At 42.1% G+C, this 23,190-nt stretch overlaps 1 protein-coding gene across 5 annotated transcripts in view; it reads right to left on the bottom strand.

The window, feature by feature from the left end:
- Positions 1 to 23,190, bottom strand: part of OXR1 (oxidation resistance 1) — a 1,826,889-nt gene that overhangs the window by 139,649 nt on the left and 1,664,050 nt on the right. For all 5 annotated transcript variants that reach the window (XM_086966107.1, XM_086966110.1, XM_086966106.1 and 2 more), the window contains one exon: positions 9,653 to 9,775. In XM_086966107.1, the coding sequence (XP_086822233.1) occupies positions 9,653 to 9,775 (123 nt within the window). The remainder of the gene's footprint in view (positions 1 to 9,652; positions 9,776 to 23,190) is intronic.

Below are 23,190 nucleotides of genomic sequence, written 5' to 3'. Positions count from 1 at the left end.
TTGCTTTTGTCACAGCTTGTCCTAATGTGGCTTGACCATAAGCAACCAACAACTGATTCGATAGTCTAATATCCTTAGTCTTTTGAAGGTAAAACTTGAAGCAACGTTTTACGTCAAGAGAGTGCAAAGCCTTTTCCGCCGGTGTAACTAGATCCGGGAAGAAGGTTTTCAGTTTTACAGGTTGGTTTAGATGGAATTGAGACGGTACTTTAGGAATTAATTTTTGATTTGTTCGTAACGTGACGTAATCTTTATTGAAATGTATAAAAGGTTCCGAAATTGTGAAAGCCTGGATTTCACTAACCCCCCGGGCTGAAGTGAGAGCTAATAAAAGTGCCACCTTCCAGGTTAAGAACTTGAGCTCTGCCTTGTGAATTGGCTCAAATGGCCTCACCATTAATTGAGATAAAACTGTATTGAGATCCCATTCTGGAGGTGGAGGTCGAATTGGAGGAAAAGCTCGAAAAAGCCCTTTTAAAAATTGTTTGATAAGTGGCGAAGAACAGAGTGATGGTCTGTTAGGACTCTTTCTGAATCTAGAAGTCGCAGCGAGATGGAATTTGATAGATGAGAATACTAGACCTGCTTTACCTAGGGATAGTAAGTACGGAAGGATATCCTCTGGCGGAGCCTGGAGTGGATGAACATTATTTGTTTCACACCAATGGCAAAAACGCTTCCATTTAAAGCGATATGTCTTGATAGTACTTTGAGCACGGGCTTTAGATAGAATATCTCTACAATCCTGAGAAATTTTGAGATCCTTAAATTCTAAGAAGTCAGGAGCCAGGCCTGCAAGTGAAGCGATTGTGGATCCAGGAGTAGAATCTGACCTCTCTCTCTCATCAGCATTGTGAGTGTTGGTTTTAGATGAACAGGACGCTGTTGTGACAACAGGAATAACTCTTGGAACCAATACTGCCTCGGCCAGCCAGGAGCAATTAGGATGAGACTGCAATGTTCCCTCCTCATTTTTTGCAGAACCCTCGGTATTAATGGTATCGGGGGAAAGCGTACGCATAAATCCCTGACCATTGCATGGAAAGGGCATTCCCCTTGATCCCCGTTGAGGAAATCTGCTGGCGTAATAAAGGCATTTGCTGTTCTGTTGTGTTGCAAACAGATCTAGGGTTGGCGTGCGCCACATCCGGAAGATCCTCTTCACCTGTTCTTGTTCCAACTCCCACTCGTGACATCCTGTGAGAGATCTGCTGAGGTTGTCGGACAGAGAATTCTGAATTCCCTTGACATCCTCTGCTCTGAGGGTTATGCCATGTTTTATAACCCACTCCCACAATTCCTGAGCTTCCTGCGATAGGGAGAGACACCTCGTTCCTCCCTGCTTGTTGATGTAAGACATGCTGGTGGTATTGTCCGTACGCACCAGCACTGAGGAGTTCGCGATTCTCGGAAGAAATGCCTGCAGAGAAAGAAAGATGGCTCGTAGTTCGAGACTGTTGATGTGCTTCTGTTGATCTTATTGAGACCATCGTCCTTGAATTTGAAGGTCTTGGGGATGTCCTCCCCAACCTGCCATGGATGCATCCGTGGTCCGGACAAACTCTGGGGAAGTGGTCAGGAATGTGAGACCCGGAGATAGATTGCTTCTTTTTGACCACCAGTGAAGAGCATGTATCATTCGCGAGGTGGAATCGTCAAATGACCCTCTGGCCTGTTGCCATTGCTGGTGCAGCTCTTCCTGCAGAGGTCTCAACCTGAGCCTTGCAAGCAGGACTAAGCTGATCGCTGAAGAGCACATCCCCAGAACAACAGCGAATGTTCGGACAGAAATTGACTTTCTTCTTGAAATTAACCTTGCCAGGCTTTGAAACTTGTTCTGACGATCTTCTAACAAGAACGCCTTGCACTGTTTGGTGTCTAGTGTTGCTCCTAGAAAAGTTAGAACATGGAGGGGTTGCAACTGTGACTTGTTTGCATTGAGAGTGAGTCCCAGATTTGAGAATAGATGAAAGCAACTTTTGACAGCCTGTCTCGTAGCCTGCTTTGATGCTCCTTTGAGCAGCCAGTCGTCGAGGTATGGGAAGACTTGAATACCCAGAGACCTCAGAGTGGCAGAGATTGGAGCTAGGCATTTTGTGAATATTCTTGGTGCTGATTTCAGTTCGAATGGGAGCACCTGTGAATCTTAGGTATTTGCGATGTTTGGATTGTATAGGGATATGGAAGTAAGCGTCTTCCAAGTCCAGAGAAGCCATAAAGTCCCCTTCGTTGAAACAGCTCAACACATCATCCAGCGTCACCATTCGAAAACTCTGCTTCTTCAGAAACTTGTTGAGATCGCGCAAGTCAAGAATCGGGCGCTACTCCCCTGATTTTTTTCCTTATGAGAAAGAAACGAGTAGAATCCTTCTCTTTTTGCGAGACTGGAACTTTTTCTATCACATTCTTGCAGAACATATTTAAAGCTTCTCTGAACAGTAAGTGAAGACGAGGGGAAGGGGGGACCCTTGGGCGGGGTCGTAGGTGGCTTCTTTAAGAACTCTAGAGTGTGACCTCCTTGAACAAGGTTGAGGACCCACTGATCTGATGTGATGTGCTGCCATGGTTAGAAAAAGGCGGAGATCTTTGCGCCCACAGGAGAGGGGAGAAGGTTTGACTGGCATCCGCCAAAGCTCATTGTCTTTTATTTGAGTCACTGCCTTGATTGTTTGACCGTGGTCGTCCGCCCTGACGAGAGAAATTGCTTGAAGAGGATTGCCTGTAAGAGGACGGGTAATAAGGCTGCTTATATTGAGATTGGTATTGTCTGTTTTTTGATTGTGGTAATTTCCTCTGGAGGAAAAACCACGACCTCTTGATCCCCTGAAAGATCCTCTTTTATACTGCAGGGTACCCAGCTATTTAGCAGTGACCGGATCTGTCTTGATGGTCAGCAAGGCATCATCTACATGCTTACCAAATAGTGAGTCGCCATCGTAAGCCATGTCCAGTATTTTAGTCTGTACCTCAGGTCCAAAAGAGGTTACTTTGAGCCATCCCTGGCGTCTGAGAACAGTAGCCCCTGCTAGCTGTCGAAAATTAGTATTAGAAATGTCTAAGGAACAGTCAATAATTTCCGATGCCGCCCATTCCCCTTCGAGCACTAATCTCCGTGCTTCCTGCTGGCGATGTTCAGGTATAAGGTCTAAGAACTCGGATAACTCTGACCACATCTGGCGGTCATAACGTGCTAAGATTGCCAGAGTGTTTGCTGCCTTGATGGATGATGTAGAATTGGTGAAATTTTTTTTGCCTATCAAATCCAATCGTCTACCCTCTTTATCTGGTGGAGTTGATATTGGGGTGGATGGATTCTTTGCCCTCTGCTGTGCAGCCTGCGAAATTACAGAGTCCGGACGCGGGTGTCCCACAAGGCAAGATGGAGTCTGGCAGTGCTCGATATTTCTTTTCAATTCGAGGAAGGACCGTAAGTATAGAGGCAGGTGTCTTCATTATTTTAAGACCTTCCTTCCAAATAAAATCTATGATTGGTATTGCTCTGGTGATTGTTTTCTTCACGACTTCAAAGAAGGTTATAAAAGAATCAGATTGTTCGTTAGTAACTGGAAGTTCGAACCGTGCTGCAGCCCGTTGCATAATGTTATGAAAGCCGCCAATATCCTCAGGTGGTAAATCAGAGGGTTGCGGCATAGGAGGCGAAGGCATGGGGATTATATATTCATCCCAAGGATCCCCAGGTACATTATCATTAGGCAATTCACCTTCCTCTCTTTCGTCCTCATCTGATGACGAAGTATCCTGACCCTCTTGCAGTATAGCTTCTACAGGGTGTCTCGGTGAAATAGGATCCTCTATTGGTTGCGTAGGTGTAACCGCCGGCATGGTAGGTAACATTGGAGTAGTCAGTGTAGGTGGAAACCTCTGCCGATAATCAGCCAACATGGCCTGCAAATCTTGGATCAGATAAGGAGGATGATGACTTGTTTCTTCCGAAAGTGGAACCTTATGTGACTGTCTATGATCGGGCGTAGACAAGCCTTCTTGATAAAAAATGCTCCAGGTAGTCTTCCTCTTCTTGACATTGGCGTGCAATCCCAAAAGGGCCTTCTTCCTCCCAACCATCCTCATCAGATTCCTCTTCCTCTACATATGTCTCCAAGATATGTGATAGTAGCAACGGAAATATATTAGTATAGTCTTGCTTATGGTACGTTTTTAGTTGAAATTGGGTGAACGTAACAGGCGACGCTTGAGATACTTGTGGAATCGCTGACCGAGTTCTTTGAGGTGGACTTCTGGTCATTAAGGGACTCTTCGTCAACAGGGGCGTCTTGACCAAAGGTGTAATAGACAACTGAGCCGTTGACAATGTCGTCCTCGATGGAATCTTCGTCGACAGGCTCGTCGTCGACGGTACTGCCGTCGATGGACCCTTCGTCGACGGGACTCTTCGTCGACAGGGCTGCCGTCGACAGTCTTGTCGTCGACAGGGCTGCCGTCGACAGTCTTGTCGTCGACGGGGCTACCGTCGACGGGCTTGTCCTAAACAGGCTCTTCGTTGATGGGACTGCAGTCGACGGGCTCTTCGTTGACGATATCTTCGACGTCGATGGGCTCTTCGTCGTCGATGACTTTGTAGATGAAGGAGTGACAGAAGAGGATTCTTTAGTCCCAGAAGAATTCTTTGTAGTAGAAATTTTTGAAGACACAATAGGAGAGGTTATAGCTCTTGTAGAGACCGTAGATGAAGTACTTGAAGTAGAAGAGGTCACAGAAACTGTGTGAGAAGACACCAGAGAAAGAGTCTTGATCTAGGCTTTACTCACTGTTTTTGTAGCTGAAGATTTGGAAGACTCTGAAGGCGGAGATAAAGTTGATCCAGAAGGAGGATAAGGCGACCGCCTTGTGTGTTCTGAAGCTCTATGAGAGGATATTTGATATTTCCTCCTCTCAGGAGAAGAGCTGTCCCTGGATCTGGCTCTTTTGCTGGAAGTAGAGGCTCTGCCCTCCTTATCTGTAGAAGATGACTTGGGTCATAAAAGAACCCTTGCCTCCCTGTCCCTGATGGTTTTGGCAGGGAAGGTACGACAAATCCTACAATCCTTAACAACATGGTTAGGATGTAGACAGTAGATGCAGTCTTTATGCTGATCATCTACATGGACCCTCTTTTAATCACAGGTCCTGCAAGCTTTGAAGAGAGCTTTCTTTTCAGACATCCTGAAGAGAAAAAAAAGAAACTGAGTAGGCACTCGGAGACTCCCTTCCACAAGACGTGCGGTGAAAATCTGTGGAGATTGCCTCTGCTGGGAAGGTTCTAGAGGGTGCTGGTATCCGAATGGTTGGAGCTATTTTTCGGTTCTTTTATACAATGAGGTAGATAGGCTACTAAGCTTTGGACCTTTTGGGCCTATTGTCTTGTCAGCCTACTACAGTTTCTTACTAAGGCACTGCGTTTGTATGTATTATTACGGTGGGACTCCCACCTCGGCGACGGGGAATGATTCAGGCATGTGAATCTATGAAAGATACCCCAATACTGGATAACCTAAAGTTTCTTAGATTGGAGGGAAGATCTAAATTCATGGGGCCTCGCCAAAAGTGTAGCTCTTAGGCGAGAGGAGAGTAGGGGCTCCACAAAACTCAAATTTTGATGGAGTGGGACAGGTTATAGGAGAGATTCAAGGTACAGACCCGAGACTCCGATTAGGAAGTGGGCTCCCAGGTAGTGAATGTGCACTAATATATAATACATATCCTCCGATAACTGTACAAAAGTAGGCTCCGTAATAAAGAACATCCCCAGGATTTATACACAAAGAGCACCAAACCAGCATAGGCACCTCCCCTCCCCTGCAACATGCTGACGGTTTTGTAGGGACTTGCAAGGTTTCTAGTTGGGAATTCGTGTGGGTGGGATTTGGCATTTAATCTAAAGCCCATGGTCAACATATGTTAATGCTTGGCACAGATCAAAATGCAGTTGACTGTACTCAAAATGTAGATTGACGTGAATGTATTATATGATATCTGTCACAATACAGTGAATGACATGTTTCTGTAACACAAGTAGATTTTTATAATAAAATGCAATAAAGTTTGTGGAACAAAAAACACATTCATGCACGAAGGCATGTACAATTGTTTATCATAATGGCTGAAGCTGCTTTATATGACTTATAGCCAAGACATCAAATAAAAACATTTCTAATTCCCTTGCAGTTTCTTTCTCCAAGTCAGAATGCATTTCCTCATTCAATGAGTATCTGGTGAAACAGTGTGTATTGTGATGGGAGAATCATGAGGATAAGTGGCTGAAGGAGCTCGGGGTCTTACCCAGTTTATCAGTCGCAATACTGTTGACAAGGGAATTTAGATGACTGGTTGGTCAAAGACATTATCTTCAGTAGAGAAAATGTTATCAACAAGAATTACCCTTGGTCACAACGGTTGCCTACAGTGGGTGGATGAAATTAAAGGAGTTTGAGTGTTTGACAACCAGAGGCAAACAGATGCAGTAGTTGGTTGTAAATGTAAATGTAAATGTTTTTGTACTTGTATAGCGCACAGCTACCCGCAGTGGGTTTCCCGGCGCTTGTACGAATACCGCAAGGGAACCCTTCCTGGCTTTCCCTGTGAAGTGTCCACTCCTGGGCACCCCCATGGTGCAGACCAGGCATCCCTCGCGTTGTGGAGACTAAGCAAGCTATTGCCCAGAGTTGCAGCGTTGGTCCCATGATCAGAATAGGCACTGAGGCGAGAATATCCGGTCAGGGGAATTAATGAGCCCGAGACCCGCCGGGGCAGGAATCGAACCCTGGTCCCTGGCCAGAGCTCTGCATCGAGGTATGCCTGCTCTAACCAGTGAGCCACACTTCTCCACTTGGTTTTGGCTCCTTTTCAAGATGCTGACTGAGGAAAGGCCGACAAGGTATCATTAATGGGATGAATTGAGAGGTGCTGGGTTTAAGGGCACGGGTCACATTGAAACACTCCATTCATCTTTCATGGTATGTTACACTTCAATTTCCAATTAAGATGACTTATCTAGAGACAAAGGATTGTAAAGAAGCAAGAAGATGCATTCATGACAGTTTCTTCTCCAGAAGAGAGCAAAACACTCATTAATGAATGAAATCAAAATCAACCAGTTTTGGCTAACAAGATTTCTCAAGAGAAGACCTTACACACATCACAGGGTACAGAGAGTAAAATATGTTTGTCTGGCTCCAAGAATTTGAGTTCTTGAACAAAAAAACTTTGCTAGCGACTTCAGGATTGTGACATTTTCTCAGGTTTATACACACATACAAACACACAATGGCTGACTCAGAGACAACCTCTCTAAAGTTAAAGTCTTAAGGGACAGTAACCTCAGTACAAAAGGAAAACCTCAGATATTTTACCATCATCAGGTATAAAGTGTAGCAGATTTTGAGTTGAAATGGTTATATTAGTCTGTATATAAAGCCTCAGATAAGTAGACCTCAGACAACTCAGTTTGAAATCTGAATGCCTGGGGTTGGTGTTTAAGCTGGTCTACCTCACTGGTGAATCAAACAACCCACAAAATGAACTGAAAAGGGTACATACAACATTGTACTAAATGTCTGTTATTACTTTTACCCCCTGCCAAATTATTGTAGCCGATCGAGGTAGACAAATAACTCAGAGACCCGGATTGCACTGGCGAGCAGCCGCCAGGACAGTCTAACAGGACAACCCGCCCGGGAACTCATAGAAGTCCGGACAGACCGATGATCCCTGTGGAGGCCGCAAAGCCAAAATGCTGCTGCCTTTGGTGGTTCGTAGCCTCGCCTGAGCTCAACCTGCTTGCCGCAGCCAGCCCTTACAGTCTACAGCTGCTGCCTGCATGCGCCACAATCCTAGTCTCGAGACTCAGTTGCGGAAAGACTGTGGCCCAAGTACCAGCAATAAGACAGTGATGCCAATGGCAGCGAGTGATCATATCAGACAGCTGCAGGTGTTAGATAAGTTGTTACACTATTCTAAAGCCAACATCAGTGGATGGATCCGATAGACCGCCTTGATGTATGTGTAACTGACAGCTGTTTATGTTGTTGGGGCTTTTCGAACATGTTTAATAACATGGTTACACGTCGTTTAACAGTACAATCAGGTTACTTTGGCACTAGGTATTTGCCTTTCAATTTCTGGTGCTTTGCAGCAGTTTTAAGATCTTCTTGGAGTTTCATGTTGCTCAAGAGGGTGTTATTTCAAATATTTATATGTTTTGCTCATCTTCATTGCTTGGTTCTGCTCACGAGAAAGTGTCCCTTGTACTCATTGAAATATCACTCATAATTACACGTATGGCTGCATATGACATGGTGCTCCCTGTACAAACCTACTCTCATCCAATTTCAGTGTGGTCTTATAGGTGATCAATAGTGTTTTTAAATTGGATTATTTTATGAATTTAGAGTTACTGAAGCTCGCTCTCCCTTAGATCAGAGGGAATGGGCTGGTGGTGAGGAATATTAAAAATGTAGGGAGATGCATTTTGCACTGCCTTGAGTATTCTGAACAAAAATTTGTGAATACACTGGTTGAGAGACTTAAGAGTAGTCCAGTCTGGCCGTAAAGATTAACAAGTTACTTACCTTCGCTAACGCATTATCTGGCAGAGACAATATCTAACTGCAGATTGCTTACCTTTGAATTTCCCAGGCATCAGAATGAATCTGGAAACTTTTACGTAAGCCATATCCCTGTGCGCCGTTTTACAGTGTTAGGGTTGGTCACTTTGCATGGCCCTGGTTTGGACACACACTAGTCAGTTCACTCCATAGCTCTGTGTTTCTGACATGAGAAACTTGAAAAGTAACTGACGTCCGCTCGCATGGGTGGCGTCTATACAGGTGACCACAATGCCTCATCCGGCACCAGCAATGCGGATAACACCACGTGGAACAGAACGGAACCATCCGACGGCGCGCAGGGGTAATGCTCACGCAAAAGTTTTAGGATCTAATCTGACGCCTGTGAAATCAAAGATAAGGAATATGCAGCTAGAAGTTTCTATCAGATAACATGAAATATATCCTTGCACATAGAGATGGGTAGTGTTCAAACCTTTTCAGAGGGAAAGAAAGTAAAGTAGGAAGAGTCTGCTGTAATTTGACAGATGAAAGAGAGGTCTTGATCAAATTTCCCTCCCCGATTTCTTGCTGAGGCCAAATTCAGGTGACCACCAGGCTTGTGACCAGATGGATTGAGATTTGCCAAATATAAGTTTTTCGGTGTTATGTGCACAGAGTTGTAAACATTTCTCCTTCATCAAGATGAATATAGAAATAAGTCACAATTTAAAACAGTGCTGAGTCAGGGAAATGTTCTGATATGTAAAACAATAAGCAGAGTGTCATCAGCATATGAAACCACTTTAAAACCAAATGATTGTACCAATCAATTCACAGTTCTCTGAGTAACCCCCCCGCACTGATCAAATGCATATAATGAATAAGAGCATGAGCAATGTAGCAGAATACTTAAATACACAACAGAGTAGTGGATACAGTGGCAATAAACCAAAAACAGACCCATACTGATCACCTAGTTTACATTTAGAGCATTAACTATGAGCCCACTCCAACTTAAGAAATGGTATAGGCACTCAATGATGTAAAATTGGGCGATCTATTGAAAGCATTCGTCAAATAAATCCCACCTTTTCAATTTGGTCAGGCTGCAGTAAATGACTTGGATCACTAAGATTTGGTTTGAACGTTTCAGGCTCCAGATTAACTTTAAAGCTTGTAGTTTGACCAGAGGTCACGTCTTCTCTAGTTATCTGCGAAATGTCAAACAAATTTAAATTAGAAACCATGGTTTAATATATGAACACATATCTGATGCATATTTTTAACTAAAACTCAAAATGAGAGTTTCCTATAATGCTCCAACCCTAAGCTAATTACTATTGTTTAGTAAAAGCTGCATTTCTTACTCTGTAAAGGACATTGTGTGGACCTTCATTATCTAATCTTGTTCTATCTGTTGGGTTTACAGTTATGATCTTGAAGATAGCAGACATTTGATCCATCAAGTCTAAGATGCAACATGGCATGCAAGTGTAAATTATTAATCTTAGTCACCAAATCATATTGCTGGTAGAACCACAACAGTATCATAAAAAAGAGATAGTGTGTTTTGAGATGAAGACCTAATATACTGTGTTTAACTCTGATGGACAACTTTGAGACCTGAATAAATTGGAAGTAAAAGCGTTTTCAAATTTCAGTGGAAACAAAAGGAAACACACCACAGGATAGAAAAGTAAACGAAACGAAATGGCTGGTAACTCGTACATCTGACAAAAGACTCATTTCTGACCTTTATAAGATGATGTTAATGCAGGACAAATACACTTATAATGCTTGTCGAGAACGCTGGGAACCGGAATTGGGTAGGTCCTTGACCCATAAGGATCGGGAGGGTATCTATTACAGGGCTAGACATTCAGCCTACCACTCGGGCCTCACTGAGACGTTGACAAAACTTGTTAATTATTGGGATTATACACCTGAAATGCTACATTAATACTACTCAGGACAAAGCTCTGATTGCTGGAGGGTGTGTGGTGTGGTGGGGACTCTGACACCTTTTGTGGGAATGTTCAATCATACTGGAGACAGATTCTTGATGAAATAGAATGACTTAGAGACTCAAATCTCAAGATTTCCTGCCTATATTTTATTGGGATTGCCTAATCCTCTTACTTACCCACTCAAATCTAGAAGGGGTTGCTTGATTGCCATAGGCTCCATTCTCCAGAACATACTGATACATTGGCGTTCTCCCCAAGCCCCATTTTAACAGGGTGGCTACACAGCTTATGGCATGTCCTGGGTATGGAGAAATTGAAACTTACCCTTGCGGGTAAAGGATCAGACTTCAGAGAATTATGACAACGCTTTATATCCCGGGTATCTACAGCTCTTACGCCTTTCTGGGCCACGGTAATCGGACGCATGAGGTTGCATACCATCATAGAGATTCCAGCTAACTCTTCCCTATTTGCTTTCCGGTGGACGAGGGACCGGGGGGAGGCAGGGTGGGAATATTATGGGTTTCTTTAATTGTTATGTGTTTAATTTTAACCTGCTCCGCCTGTTTTGCACTTATTTTTTATTACTGCGGTTTATCGCATTTTATGTTACACCGCTTTCATGGAGCGGATGGTCTTGTTGTCTGTTGAACATTCAACAAAAGATTTAAACCATAAAATGTTCAGACAAGAAATTATAAGACGTTCTTGACTGCAAGACAAAATTCAGCACTCTATTGCTCTGCCTTGATTGGTGATTGGTGAGAGATAAGTGGATTAGGCTGGCTGCGTTGAAGAGGTGATAAATGACCCCTGGGGTTAGGAAGCCTTTCTGGGAGGAGAGGTTGCTGGGCGCAGGAATGTCAGGGGGGGTGGGTAGGAAATAATGCTCTTCAAGGGAAGGGGGAGAAAAGCTAAAGACATCAGTTTCATTTACAACTCTACTATTTGATCCATAGCAGATGCCAGGCTTAAGAAAGGAATGAGAAGATGCAAGGTGGAGAGTCTATGAAGTTTAGCCATCCATGGGGTGTGTTTAGCCAGCTCTTTCCCTCTGCTGAAAAATCTGACGTATTGAATTTTGGAAGACTAGTGGTTTCTGGGTTAGCATTTTGCCACAGTTTGGAGGGAGTGATCATTCTCTGGGGTGCTGCCCAGCACCACATTAGACAGGAGTGCCCTGCTACCTGACCCCAGTAAAAACACAGAATAAGTATCTCTGATCTCCTTTTGAAACCTAAGAGAATCAGAAGGGCCCACGCTGAAGAGTTTCATGTGCATTCACCAGGCCTGCACTCTGAAGATTGTGCCTTTTGCACCATCTGAAACTACAGCCCTGTCCCGCTTCAAAAGGACTAAAGAGTGGCCTCTCTGGAAGCTACAGGTTAACAGAGCTAATCTAGACCACCATCACACAGAATCCCCAGCCTATAGTACTACCAGTGGATTTGTAAGGATTTTGTCCAAGTGGATTGTGGGAATCTAAGTCTCACACTTTCAAGGATCCTCTTGGAGATTTCAGACCCTTGGATTGTGTGTGGGACACGTTGGGACCCGCTAGAAGAACTTCAGGAAGGAGTTCTAACAGGATCCAGCCTGCTGGAGGGGGCTGCACAAGACTGATGAGATCCTCCAGAACAATTGCTAAATGTGAATGTGTCCCTGTCAGAGACAACGAAATGATCAAAAGTGGCATGGTTGGTTTCTTAGCACTAAAAAGTGACTAATCTTTAAAAGTTCATATATCTGTTATATGATGTCACTTAAAAAAGTACAAATAGCCTGATAATTATATTAGCACTGCCTTAATAAAAAGTGGTAAACTGAGGAAAAGGAATAAGAAATAAAGGACAGCCCAAATTAGAAAAGATTGAATAATTGGAAATGTTAAATGTGTGATTATCTTTCACTACAGGAGGAACAAGCTGCATCTGGTTTTATACCTCTAACTAAACATCTTCTGGGAGTGCTTCAGAAGGTGGAAACTAAATGGAAGAAAAAGAAGGAAAATGCTACTTACCCAGTATGCATCTGTTCTAGGCATATAGAACAGATGCAGAGTCATATGCTTAGCATAGATCGCAATCTGGTGTTGGGCCCGGATGTTTGCACTTTGTTTTTCTTCGAAGACGTCTTTGTAGTCACTAGGTAGGTGACTCCTCCTATCGGTGTTAGAGCGAATGGGCATCGACTCCATCCCCAGATTATTTTGCCGTAAGGGTGATGATGGAGTTAATAAGAGTAGAAAGAGATGTCCATGTATAGTTTATCTAAGTAAGATAATACTGCAACAGATAAAGGTACCCAGGGAGGCAGGTGGGTGCATATGACTCTACAGCTCTATATGCCAAGAACAGATGCAAACTGGGTAAGTAGCATTTTCCGTTCGAGGCATATGAGCTGTAGATCATATGCTTTAGCAATAGACTATACAGCAGTTATCTCCCAAGCTGTGGCTAACCTGTATCTGTTGCAGTAGTCTGAAATAGTGTTCTTAAAACTGCTTGGCCCACACTAGCTTGTGATTTTGCTAACATCTACACAATAGTGCTTTGTGAATGTGTGTGATGTAGACCATGTTGCATATGTGTGTACAAAACCTAGGACATCTGTATATTTTAGACGACCAAATTCGTTTAAACTAGCAAGTGTGAAAAATAAACAAAGACTAAAATTGTATACAGTATATAAATTTAATATGTATTAATTAAAAATAATATAGACAGGCAAACTATATGATAAGGCTAAAAAAACAGTTCATTAAAACCAAAACACACATCATATTCCACTACAAATTCTCAAAATCATACATATAGTGACAAAAGCAATACATTCATGAATATAGATGACAAGAAAAACATATAATCATAAAGTAACTCGACGCGCGTTTCGGCAGAAAAACCGCCTTCTTCAGGAGTTTCTGTTGATAATCTGGAGAGGCAATTTATAAAAACAGAAAAAATATATTTGTCATACAAGACTACGTACTTTTCACATATTCACATATTTATGTTAACAAATTTAAAAAGGTTTTTTATCAGCTACCTTTGTACAAAATGAGTGCATATCATACATTGTGACCTTGTGTCGACTCACACTTACTAGATTAAACCTTATACAATTTTGGTCGTCTTATGTCAGTTGATTGACAAAAATTCATAGAAATACATTGTACAGTACTTATCTTAACTAACAAGCTATTCCTAAACCATATACATTTAACACTGCAGGAGACTTCATGAATATACATAGTTGGAGCTACTTAATCGCTGCTACTGTCTGACTGATGATAGGACCCTAAAGCGTGTACCGGGAACAGGGAAAGGATTTGAACACCTGATGCCAAGAATAACATAAGATGAGGTATTTGGTCAAAAAATGCTTCCTCTGGATATATTTTGTTAACTTTAAGGCGACCTCCCTGATGATTTAATTATCTAGGAAAGATTTCAGTATCATGGTATAATTGCGATAGTGCCAGATTTAAGACATAACTTGCTCATAGTATTCTCCTATTAGACACATATAATCACCTTGTATTCTACACATAGCGTCTTATTTTTACACTTAGGGGTCAGTTGCTGAAGTATTACCTTATATTCTACAGATAGCGTCCTATTTTTCCTTTGATGTTTGGTCCTTGGACCACTGGTGGATAGTTCCGGAATATGGATGATGATCAGTGGGTCCTTTTATATGGTCCTATAGCTCTGGTGATGTAAACAGAACAGACACTGTGGTATATGATGCACATTCAACTATTTTACTCGTTTAGATTATATCACTAGAAGTAACTATCTACACATAAAGGGATATTAACCATATGAAGGGAAATTACCTTCTAGAATCTAGACTATGAGCTTCATATTTTGGTCCGGATATTGTTGTTGTCAGGTAGGACACTTTATTCTAAATGGCTGAAACAAACCCAAAAATAGGGGACCATAGTTGGTAGTACAAAACAAAATTAGCTAGCATGAGAAAGATATTTTAGTGGTCATTGATCCTAACTATATGTTTAGGCGAGCATATACCTACCTCTCGTTATTATAAGGATGTTCTCAAAAAGGGGGTTCTTAAATGGAGTTTTTTTACTATCCTTGACGGAGCTTGTTATTTTCAAAAGTCGCGGAACTCAGAAGCCTGCAACGATAGAGGAAAGCTTCCTGTAGTTATGGCACATTGGGGATTAGTAATTAGTGTAGCATGGTAAATGCCACTGACGGTAACTCTCTATTGAGGAAGGTTTAAAGTAACCGTTAGTTGGTGGCGTCCGCCATCATAAACAGGTCAATAGAACATACCTTTAGTATTAAGACACCATTTGACGACGGGATTCTTGATTGAAGCGGTAAATTCAATTTTCATAAAACGGCGAAAAGTGATAAAACTAAAGAAGGATATAAATATACATGGTATCAGCCTAATGGCCGCTTTTTTCTTTTCTCACTATTATTGTTAAGTGAAGGGGGGAACCGTGGACGGGAGGAAGGGGAGGTTTTAGGAGACGGGAGGACAGGGAAAGAGGGTTGGAGAAATTTGATGGGCAGAAATAAACTCCCGTCTGAGCTTGGTGGTTCGTACCTTAGTTAGACGATAGAATAAACGGACAGCAAGATGGTGCTGCTCCAGAAGGACGTGGATCGTAAAGTCGGGTCCTTCAGCCGGGAAAGTTACGCTACTTCTGGTGGGCTTATATTTAAAGTCCTGAAATTGGCGCGAAGTGTGTAAGAGGGTGATAACCAAAGAAGAGGGACTGGGAACATATCGCCTTTCGATGAATTAACCCATTTCAACATGGCGTTCCAAACAAGGCATGTCACAATGAATAAATTCAAGGATGCTCAATTCCCGCATTTCTAACGATTATACGCTAACAATAAGAGCTGAAGTACTACATAATTGAATGATGCATATAAGTACTCCATAATGGGGGAAATGATGAATCATTTAGATTATAAGGATGCCTATCCAGAAAGAAACCATTCCAAGATGGCGCTCCATTTAGCCATCCTTAAAAGTCACAGTGACCGGATTTTTACTAGAGGGCCGAGATATCGTAAACGGTACACTCGGCAATAGACGGACATGTCGACCGAGATATTATGATTTAAATTGTGGCAATTATGACGTGACAATCAGTCGTGTTTATTTTCCAGACGGGTGGATAATGATAAAAATAGCTATATTAAATATTGTTTTATTAGATATTGTTTTAATCTAGATATACAGATGACATTACCTTGTTACATAACTGTTATGAGTTTATCAGCTATTATAAGTCAATAATGCATGGGATATAATCAAGGGATAATTAATTAAATATAATCCAAATATAATAGATTGACATATCAAAACCTGCCATCAAAAAAAGACATAAAAAACCAATAACCATATGAAGAAGTATGAAGAATCATATCTTCAAATAAATACAAAAATGGAATTGTAAAGATACACGGGGTAATCATCACTACAGAGTGGGTCAATAGTAAAAACTATTTAAGTACATAAGAGGTAGACAGTGAGGTGGGAGAATACTAAGAACCCTAAGCACTTTTAGGAATATTACTGATTGCTAAGTCAGATAATAGCGTTCTCCCATGTATCTTTACAATTCAATTTTTGTATTTATTTGAAGATATGATTATCTTTGGATTATATTTAATTATATTTAATTAATTATCCCTTGATTATATCCCATGCATTATTGACTTATAATAGCTGATAAACTCATAACAGTTATGTAACAAGGTAATGTCATCTGTATATCTAGATTAAAACAATATCTAATAAAACAATATTTAATATAGCTATTTTTATCATTATCCACCCGTCTGGAAAATAAACACGACTGATTGTCACGTCATAATTGCCACAATTTAAATCATAATATCTCGGTCGACATGTCCGTCTATTGCCGAGTGTACCGTTTACGATATCTCGGCCCTCTAGTAAAAATCCGGTCACTGTGACTTTTAAGGATGGCTAAATGGAGCGCCATCTTGGAATGGTTTCTTTCTGGATAGGCATCCTTATAATCTAAATGATTCATCATTTCCCCCATTATGGAGTACTTATATGCATCATTCAATTATGTAGTACTTCAGCTCTTATTGTTAGCGTATAATCGTTAGAAATGCGGGAATTGAGCATCCTTGAATTTATTCATTGTGACATGCCTTGTTTGGAACGCCATGTTGAAATGGGTTAATTCATCGAAAGGCGATATGTTCCCAGTCCCTCTTCTTTGGTTATCACCCTCTTACACACTTCGCGCCAATTTCAGGACTTTAAATATAAGCCCACCAGAAGTAGCGTAACTTTCCCGGCTGAAGGACCCGACTTTACGATCCACGTCCTTCTGGAGCAGCACCATCTTGCTGTCCGTTTATTCTATCGTCTAACTAAGGTACGAACCACCAAGCTCAGACGGGAGTTTATTTCTGCCCATCAAATTTCTCCAACCCTCTTTCCCTGTCCTCCCGTCTCCTAAAACCTCCCCTTCCTCCCGTCCACGGTTCCCCCCTTCACTTAACAATAATAGTGAGAAAAGAAAAAAGCGGCCATTAGGCTGATACCATGTATATTTATATCCTTCTTTAGTTTTATCACTTTTCGCCGTTTTATGAAAATTGAATTTACCGCTTCAATCAAGAATCCCGTCGTCAAATGGTGTCTTAATACTAAAGGTATGTTCTATTGACCTGTTTATGATGGCGGACGCCACCAACTAACGGTTACTTTAAACCTTCCTCAATAGAGAGTTACCGTCAGTGGCATTTACCATGCTACACTAATTACTAATCCCCAATGTGCCATCACTACAGGAAGCTTTCCTCTATCGTTGCAGGCTTCTGAGTTCCGCGACTTTTGAAAATAACAAGCTCCGTCAAGGATAGTAAAAAAACTCCATTTAAGAACCCCCTTTTTGAGAACATCCTTATAATAACGAGAGGTAGGTATATGCTCGCCTAAACATATAGTTAGGATCAATGACCACTAAAATATCTTTCTCATGCTAGCTAATTTTGTTTTGTACTACCAACTATGGTCCCCTATTTTTGGGTTTGTTTCAGCCATTTAGAATAAAGTGTCCTACCTGACAACAACAATATCCGGACCAAAATATGAAGCTCATAGTCTAGATTCTAGAAGGTAATTTCCCTTCATATGGTTAATATCCCTTTATGTGTAGATAGTTACTTCTAGTGATATAATCTAAACGAGTAAAATAGTTGAATGTGCATCATATACCACAGTGTCTGTTCTGTTTACATCACCAGAGCTATAGGACCATATAAAAGGACCCACTGATCATCATCCATATTCCGGAACTATCCACCAGTGGTCCAAGGACCAAACATCAAAGGAAAAATAGGACGCTATCTGTAGAATATAAGGTAATACTTCAGCAACTGACCCCTAAGTGTAAAAATAAGACGCTATGTGTAGAATACAAGGTGATTATATGTGTCTAATAGGAGAATACTATGAGCAAGTTATGTCTTAAATCTGGCACTATCGCAATTATACCATGATACTGAAATCTTTCCTAGATAATGAAATCATCAGGGAGGTCGCCTTAAAGTTAACAAAATATATCCACAGGAAGCATTTTTTGACCAAATACCTCATCTTATGTTATTCTTGGCATCAGGTGTTCAAATCCTTTCCCTGTTCCCGGTACACGCTTTAGGGTCCTATCATCAGTCAGACAGTAGCAGCGATTAAGTAGCTCCAACTATGTATATTCATGAAGTCTCCTGCAGTGTTAAATGTATATGGTTTAGGAATAGCTTGTTAGTTAAGATAAGTACTGTACAATGTATTTCTATGAATTTTTGTCAATCAACTGACATAAGACGACCAAAATTGTATAAGGTTTAATCTAGTAAGTGTGAGTCGACACAAGGTCACAATGTATGATATGCACTCATTTTGTACAAAGGTAGCTGATAAAAAACCTTTTTAAATTTGTTAACATAAATATGTGAATATGTGAAAAGTACGTAGTCTTGTATGACAAATATATTTTTTCTGTTTTTATAAATTGCCTCTCCAGATTATCAACAGAAACTCCTGAAGAAGGCGGTTTTTCTGCCGAAACGCGCGTCGAGTTACTTTATGATTATATGTTTTTCTTGTCATCTATATTCATGAATGTATTGCTTTTGTCACTATATGTATGATTTTGAGAATTTGTAGTGGAATATGATATGTGTGTTTTGGTTTTAATGAACTGTTTTTTTAGCCTTATCATATAGTTTGCCTGTCTATATGATTTTTAATTAATACATATTAAATTTATATACTGTATACAATTTTAGTCTTTGTTTATTTTTCACACTTGCTAGTTTAAACGAATTTGGTCGTCTAAAATATACAGATGTCCTAGGTTTTGTACACACATAGGTATTTACCCTGCCCTAGGAATCCTTATCGGTACCCAGGGGGTCCTTGTTTTTCTCATATATATGTAGACCATGTTGCAGCCTTGCAGATGTCATCTAAGGGTATGTTCCCTAAGAATGCCATAGAAGCCCCTAGTTTGCGTGTAGAGTGCGCTCTAGGGGGAATTATTAAGGCGTGTTTAGCTTTAGGGTAGCATATTTGGATGCACTAAACTATCCATCATACAATACCTGCTTTTGAAATGGGATTGCCTTTATGTGGTGAGGAAAAAGCAACAAAGTTGAATAGTGTTCCAAAAGATTTGGTTCTTTCAATGAAATAAAATATCGCTCTTTTCACATTAAATGTGTGAGGGGCACATTCTGCTACTGAGTCTGGTTGAGGAAAAAACACTGGTAACTCAACAGACTGTTTGAGATGAAAAGCAGAAAAAACTTTGGATAAAAATGTTGGATTAGTCCTAAGAACCACTTTATTTTGGTTAATCTGTAAAAAAAAAAAGATGCTCTGCAAGGAGATATATCTTTTGAGGTATGGCCCATTTCCATATGCTTTGAGCTAGGTGTGAAAGCTGCAGAGTGTGTGTCCCCCCCGTTTTTGTATGTAGTACATTACTGTCATATTGTCTGTACGGACTAGAACAGCTTTGCCTACTAGATGTAATTGAAGAGCTTTCAATGCCAGAAAAATTGCTAAGCTATAGATGGTTTATGTGGAGTTGTTTTTGTTGTAGTGTCCACATGCTCTGAATGGTAGGTTTTTGAAGATGAGCTCCCCAACCTGTGAGCAATGCGTCTGCCGTTAGCACTATGTGTGCAACCAGGTCGACGAATAGCCGCCCTTTGGAAAGGTTTTGTGTATTCCACCACTACAGAGAGCGATGGGTGCAGCAGTCTACCAACACCAGATCAGTTAACTGACATTGAGCCTGGTTCCACTGAAGTGCTAAGCATTCCTGTAGGGGACGCATTTGAAGTCTTGCGTAAGGAACAATTAGAATGCAAGAAGCGATCATTCCGCTCAATTGCATGAACACTCGGGCTGGTAATGAATGTTGAGGCTGAAATTGTGATATCAGGGTTTGTATGTTGCGTATCCCGACTGGTTTGGGGTATGCTAGAGCTTTGCAAGTGTCTATTGTGGCTCCTAGGTACATTTACGTGTTGGAGGGTTGGAGATGAGACTTGGTGAGGTTCACAGTGAATCCCAAGTCGTGAAGCAGCTGAACTGTTTTGTGAGTGTGGGTTATGCAGCTATATTGTGACTTGGCTTTTATTAGCCAGTCGTCCAAGTAAGGGAAGACGTGAATGTGTTGTCTTCTTAAATGAGCTGCTACTACTGCCAGACACTTGGTGAAGACTCTGGGTGCTGTAGTTACCCCGAACGGAAAACTCTGAATTAGTAATGTTGTCCGTCCACCATGAACCAGAGATATTTCCTGTGCCCCTGGTGAATGGGAATATGGAAATAGGCGTCCTTTAAATCCAGAGTGGAAAGAAAGTCGCCTTGCTGAAGAAATGGGAGCACCTGTTGTAGGGTGACTATGTGGAAGTGGTCTGATTGAATATAGAAGTTTAGCTGTCTGAGGTCCAGTATGAGCCTGAGAGAGCCGTCCTTTTCTGGAATCAAAATGTAGAGGGAGTACACTCCTGTCCCTTGCTGAAATAATGGGACTTGTTCTAACACAATATTTTTCTAACAGAGAGAGAACCTCTTGTTTTAAGAGGGTGAGATGTTCTGAAGAAATTGCACATTCTCTTGGAAGGATAGCTGGGGAAGTGCAGGTAAATTCCAGGCAATAACCATACTGTATAATTTGTATTACCCACTTGTCTGATGTGATTGAATTCCAGACAGGTAGGAACTGTGAGAGACGTCCCCCGACAGGTGTGGAATGATCGGGGCTAGCGGAGGGAAGTCACTGTTTATTGGCTGGGAAAGTGCAGGGTAGTTACCTCTGCCTCTTCCCTTAGTATTATTCCCTCTGCAGTCTCCTCGAAAATAACCTCTGGAGTGGGTAGATTGTTAGTTATGCTTATAAGAGGAGGAGGGATTCTTGGATGACACTGTTTTTGAGCCACCCCTGTCAAAGGAGCGGCGAAAGGACCCCTGTTAGAAGGCAATTGTAAGGCCCCCATGGACTTAGAAGTTTTGGTGTCTCTTTATTTTTTCTAGTAAAGTATCGACCGTTGGCCGAAAAGATGTTCCTTATCAAAGGGCTGATTAAGTATGGAGGATTGGACCTCCTGCTTGAATCCAGAGATTCAAAGCCAAACGTGCCTGCTCAGCAGTATGCTGGTGTTGATGGCACGAGATGCTGTGTCTTCTGCATCTAGTGCATATTTTATAGAAGTGTTGGCTTACCTTCCTGAATGAGGTTGTTAGCATTAGTCTTAAACTCATCAGGCAAGTGCTGCATGTGTTTTTCCAACTTATCATAGTGAGTCCTATCGTAGCATGCTAACAGGGCCGAGCATTAACAATACGACAATAGTTAGCAGCCTGCAAAGCCACTCATTTGCCTGAGACATCAATGAGTTTCAACTCCTTATAGCGGGGGGTCGCCTGTAGTTTGAGAGTTAGCTCTCTTGCTGGTGTTAGATACAACACGAGAGTCTAAGGGCAACAGACCTTTTATATATGCAGGGTCTGTAGGAGCGGGCTTGTGTGTTTTATCCATTCTAGGTGGGAGTATTCTGGCTCTAACTGGGTCTTTGAATACCTCGTCTGTGTTTCAACAAGCCCTTGAGCATTGGCAAAGTTTTAGTAGACTTTTGTGAATGTGTAAATGTCTCCAGTAGGAAATCCTCTCCGACAGGGTCTGTATGTAGATAGGTTCATCCTGTGATATTGAGCAGCCCTTTTGATGAGCTGCGCAAAGCCAATGTTGTCATCAGGTAGGGAGGGTCTGGAGGGATACAGGTCAGGGTTGTTATTTTGATCTGGATCCTTATGATAATCTTCCCGGGGATCAGTGTCCTGTGGTATGTCTTGTGGCATATCCTGTTCTTCATCCTCATCCCCATCATCTTCATCCTGTGGGTCAGGTGCAAGTGGAGGTGGTGGTGAATTTGATGGTGTATTCAGTAAATTGGGATTAAGAGGAGGAGAGGGAGGTATGTAAGGGGGAGAAGGGTTAGTAGTGCCCATGTCCTTTTTCTTCATAGGTATAGGAGAATCCTCTAAGAGATCCAGCTTCCGTTTTTTAGGAAGAGTGGCCAGAAGGTGTCCAGTTTCAGGGTCAATACTAAGTCTCTTTGTTTTGGATCCAAAACTGTGTCTTAAGATGGAGGTTCCTTGGAAGGAGTATATTTCTCTTAAGGAGTGGATTTCAGTGTAGAAGATTTGGGCTGAAACTCTTTGTGCCCTGACCGTTTTGAATCAGAGTGCTTAGTTTTACCCTGTTTAGGGTTTAAAGCTTTCAGAGTGGCATGTTTGGGCTCTGTACTTTTCGGGGCGGAGGGTGTCGGATCCGAGGCCTTTGGTGTCGAAGATGTCTTTGGTGGCGATGGTGTAGGGACTGGCACATGTTTTGTTTTATGTTTCGATGCCGAAAGTGTTGGTTCGGCACCGGAATGGGGGTGTCTCGAGCCAGAGACGGAAGGCTTGTCTTTATGTTTTATAGCCGGGCTGGAGGGTGGGGCATCTGAAACTTTTTCTCAGTGTCGACTTGAGTCGAGGGCGAAGGTTATACCGGAGCCTTAGACTATGGTTGCGTGGGCACATGGGGATCTGTACTCACTGTACGTTGACCCAGAGGGACATTCAGGTCTTCCACCATGTCGGAGTCGGCTTTGGACATGGGGACCAGTTCTTCTTCCTCTGCCTTTGCAGCTGGACGTTGGAGTACTAAATCTTTGCCAAAGATGTCTGGGACGGCGCCGCTGCCGCGTTGCACCTCGTGGCGTAGAGCCGGATGATCACGAATGGTCTTCTTCGACTGGAATGATAGACACGCTTCACAGTCCTTCTCGTTGTGTCCTGGGGATAAGCAGAGGTGGACCTCGTGCAAGTCTGTGCGTGGAAACTTAGCACGACGCCCGGGACATAGCTTGATTGGCCATCGACTGCTGGCGTGGTCGGCACGGGTAGGCACAGGTAGGCCCGACGGCCCGCCTCGAAGTTCCCGATTGAAGGTTTTCGCAATTTACACAATGCCTATCAAATGGGAAACCGCGACCGAAAGACAATACTGTCAAGGGTAGAGGATTGCGTATCAAAGGAGTTCGACAACGGTACCGAATCAG

This window comes from Lissotriton vulgaris, chromosome 4_1 (genome assembly GCF_964263255.1).
Source record: "Lissotriton vulgaris chromosome 4_1, aLisVul1.2, whole genome shotgun sequence".
NCBI lineage: Eukaryota > Metazoa > Chordata > Amphibia > Caudata > Salamandridae > Lissotriton > Lissotriton vulgaris.
This window is presented reverse-complemented; position numbering and strand designations above follow the sequence as displayed.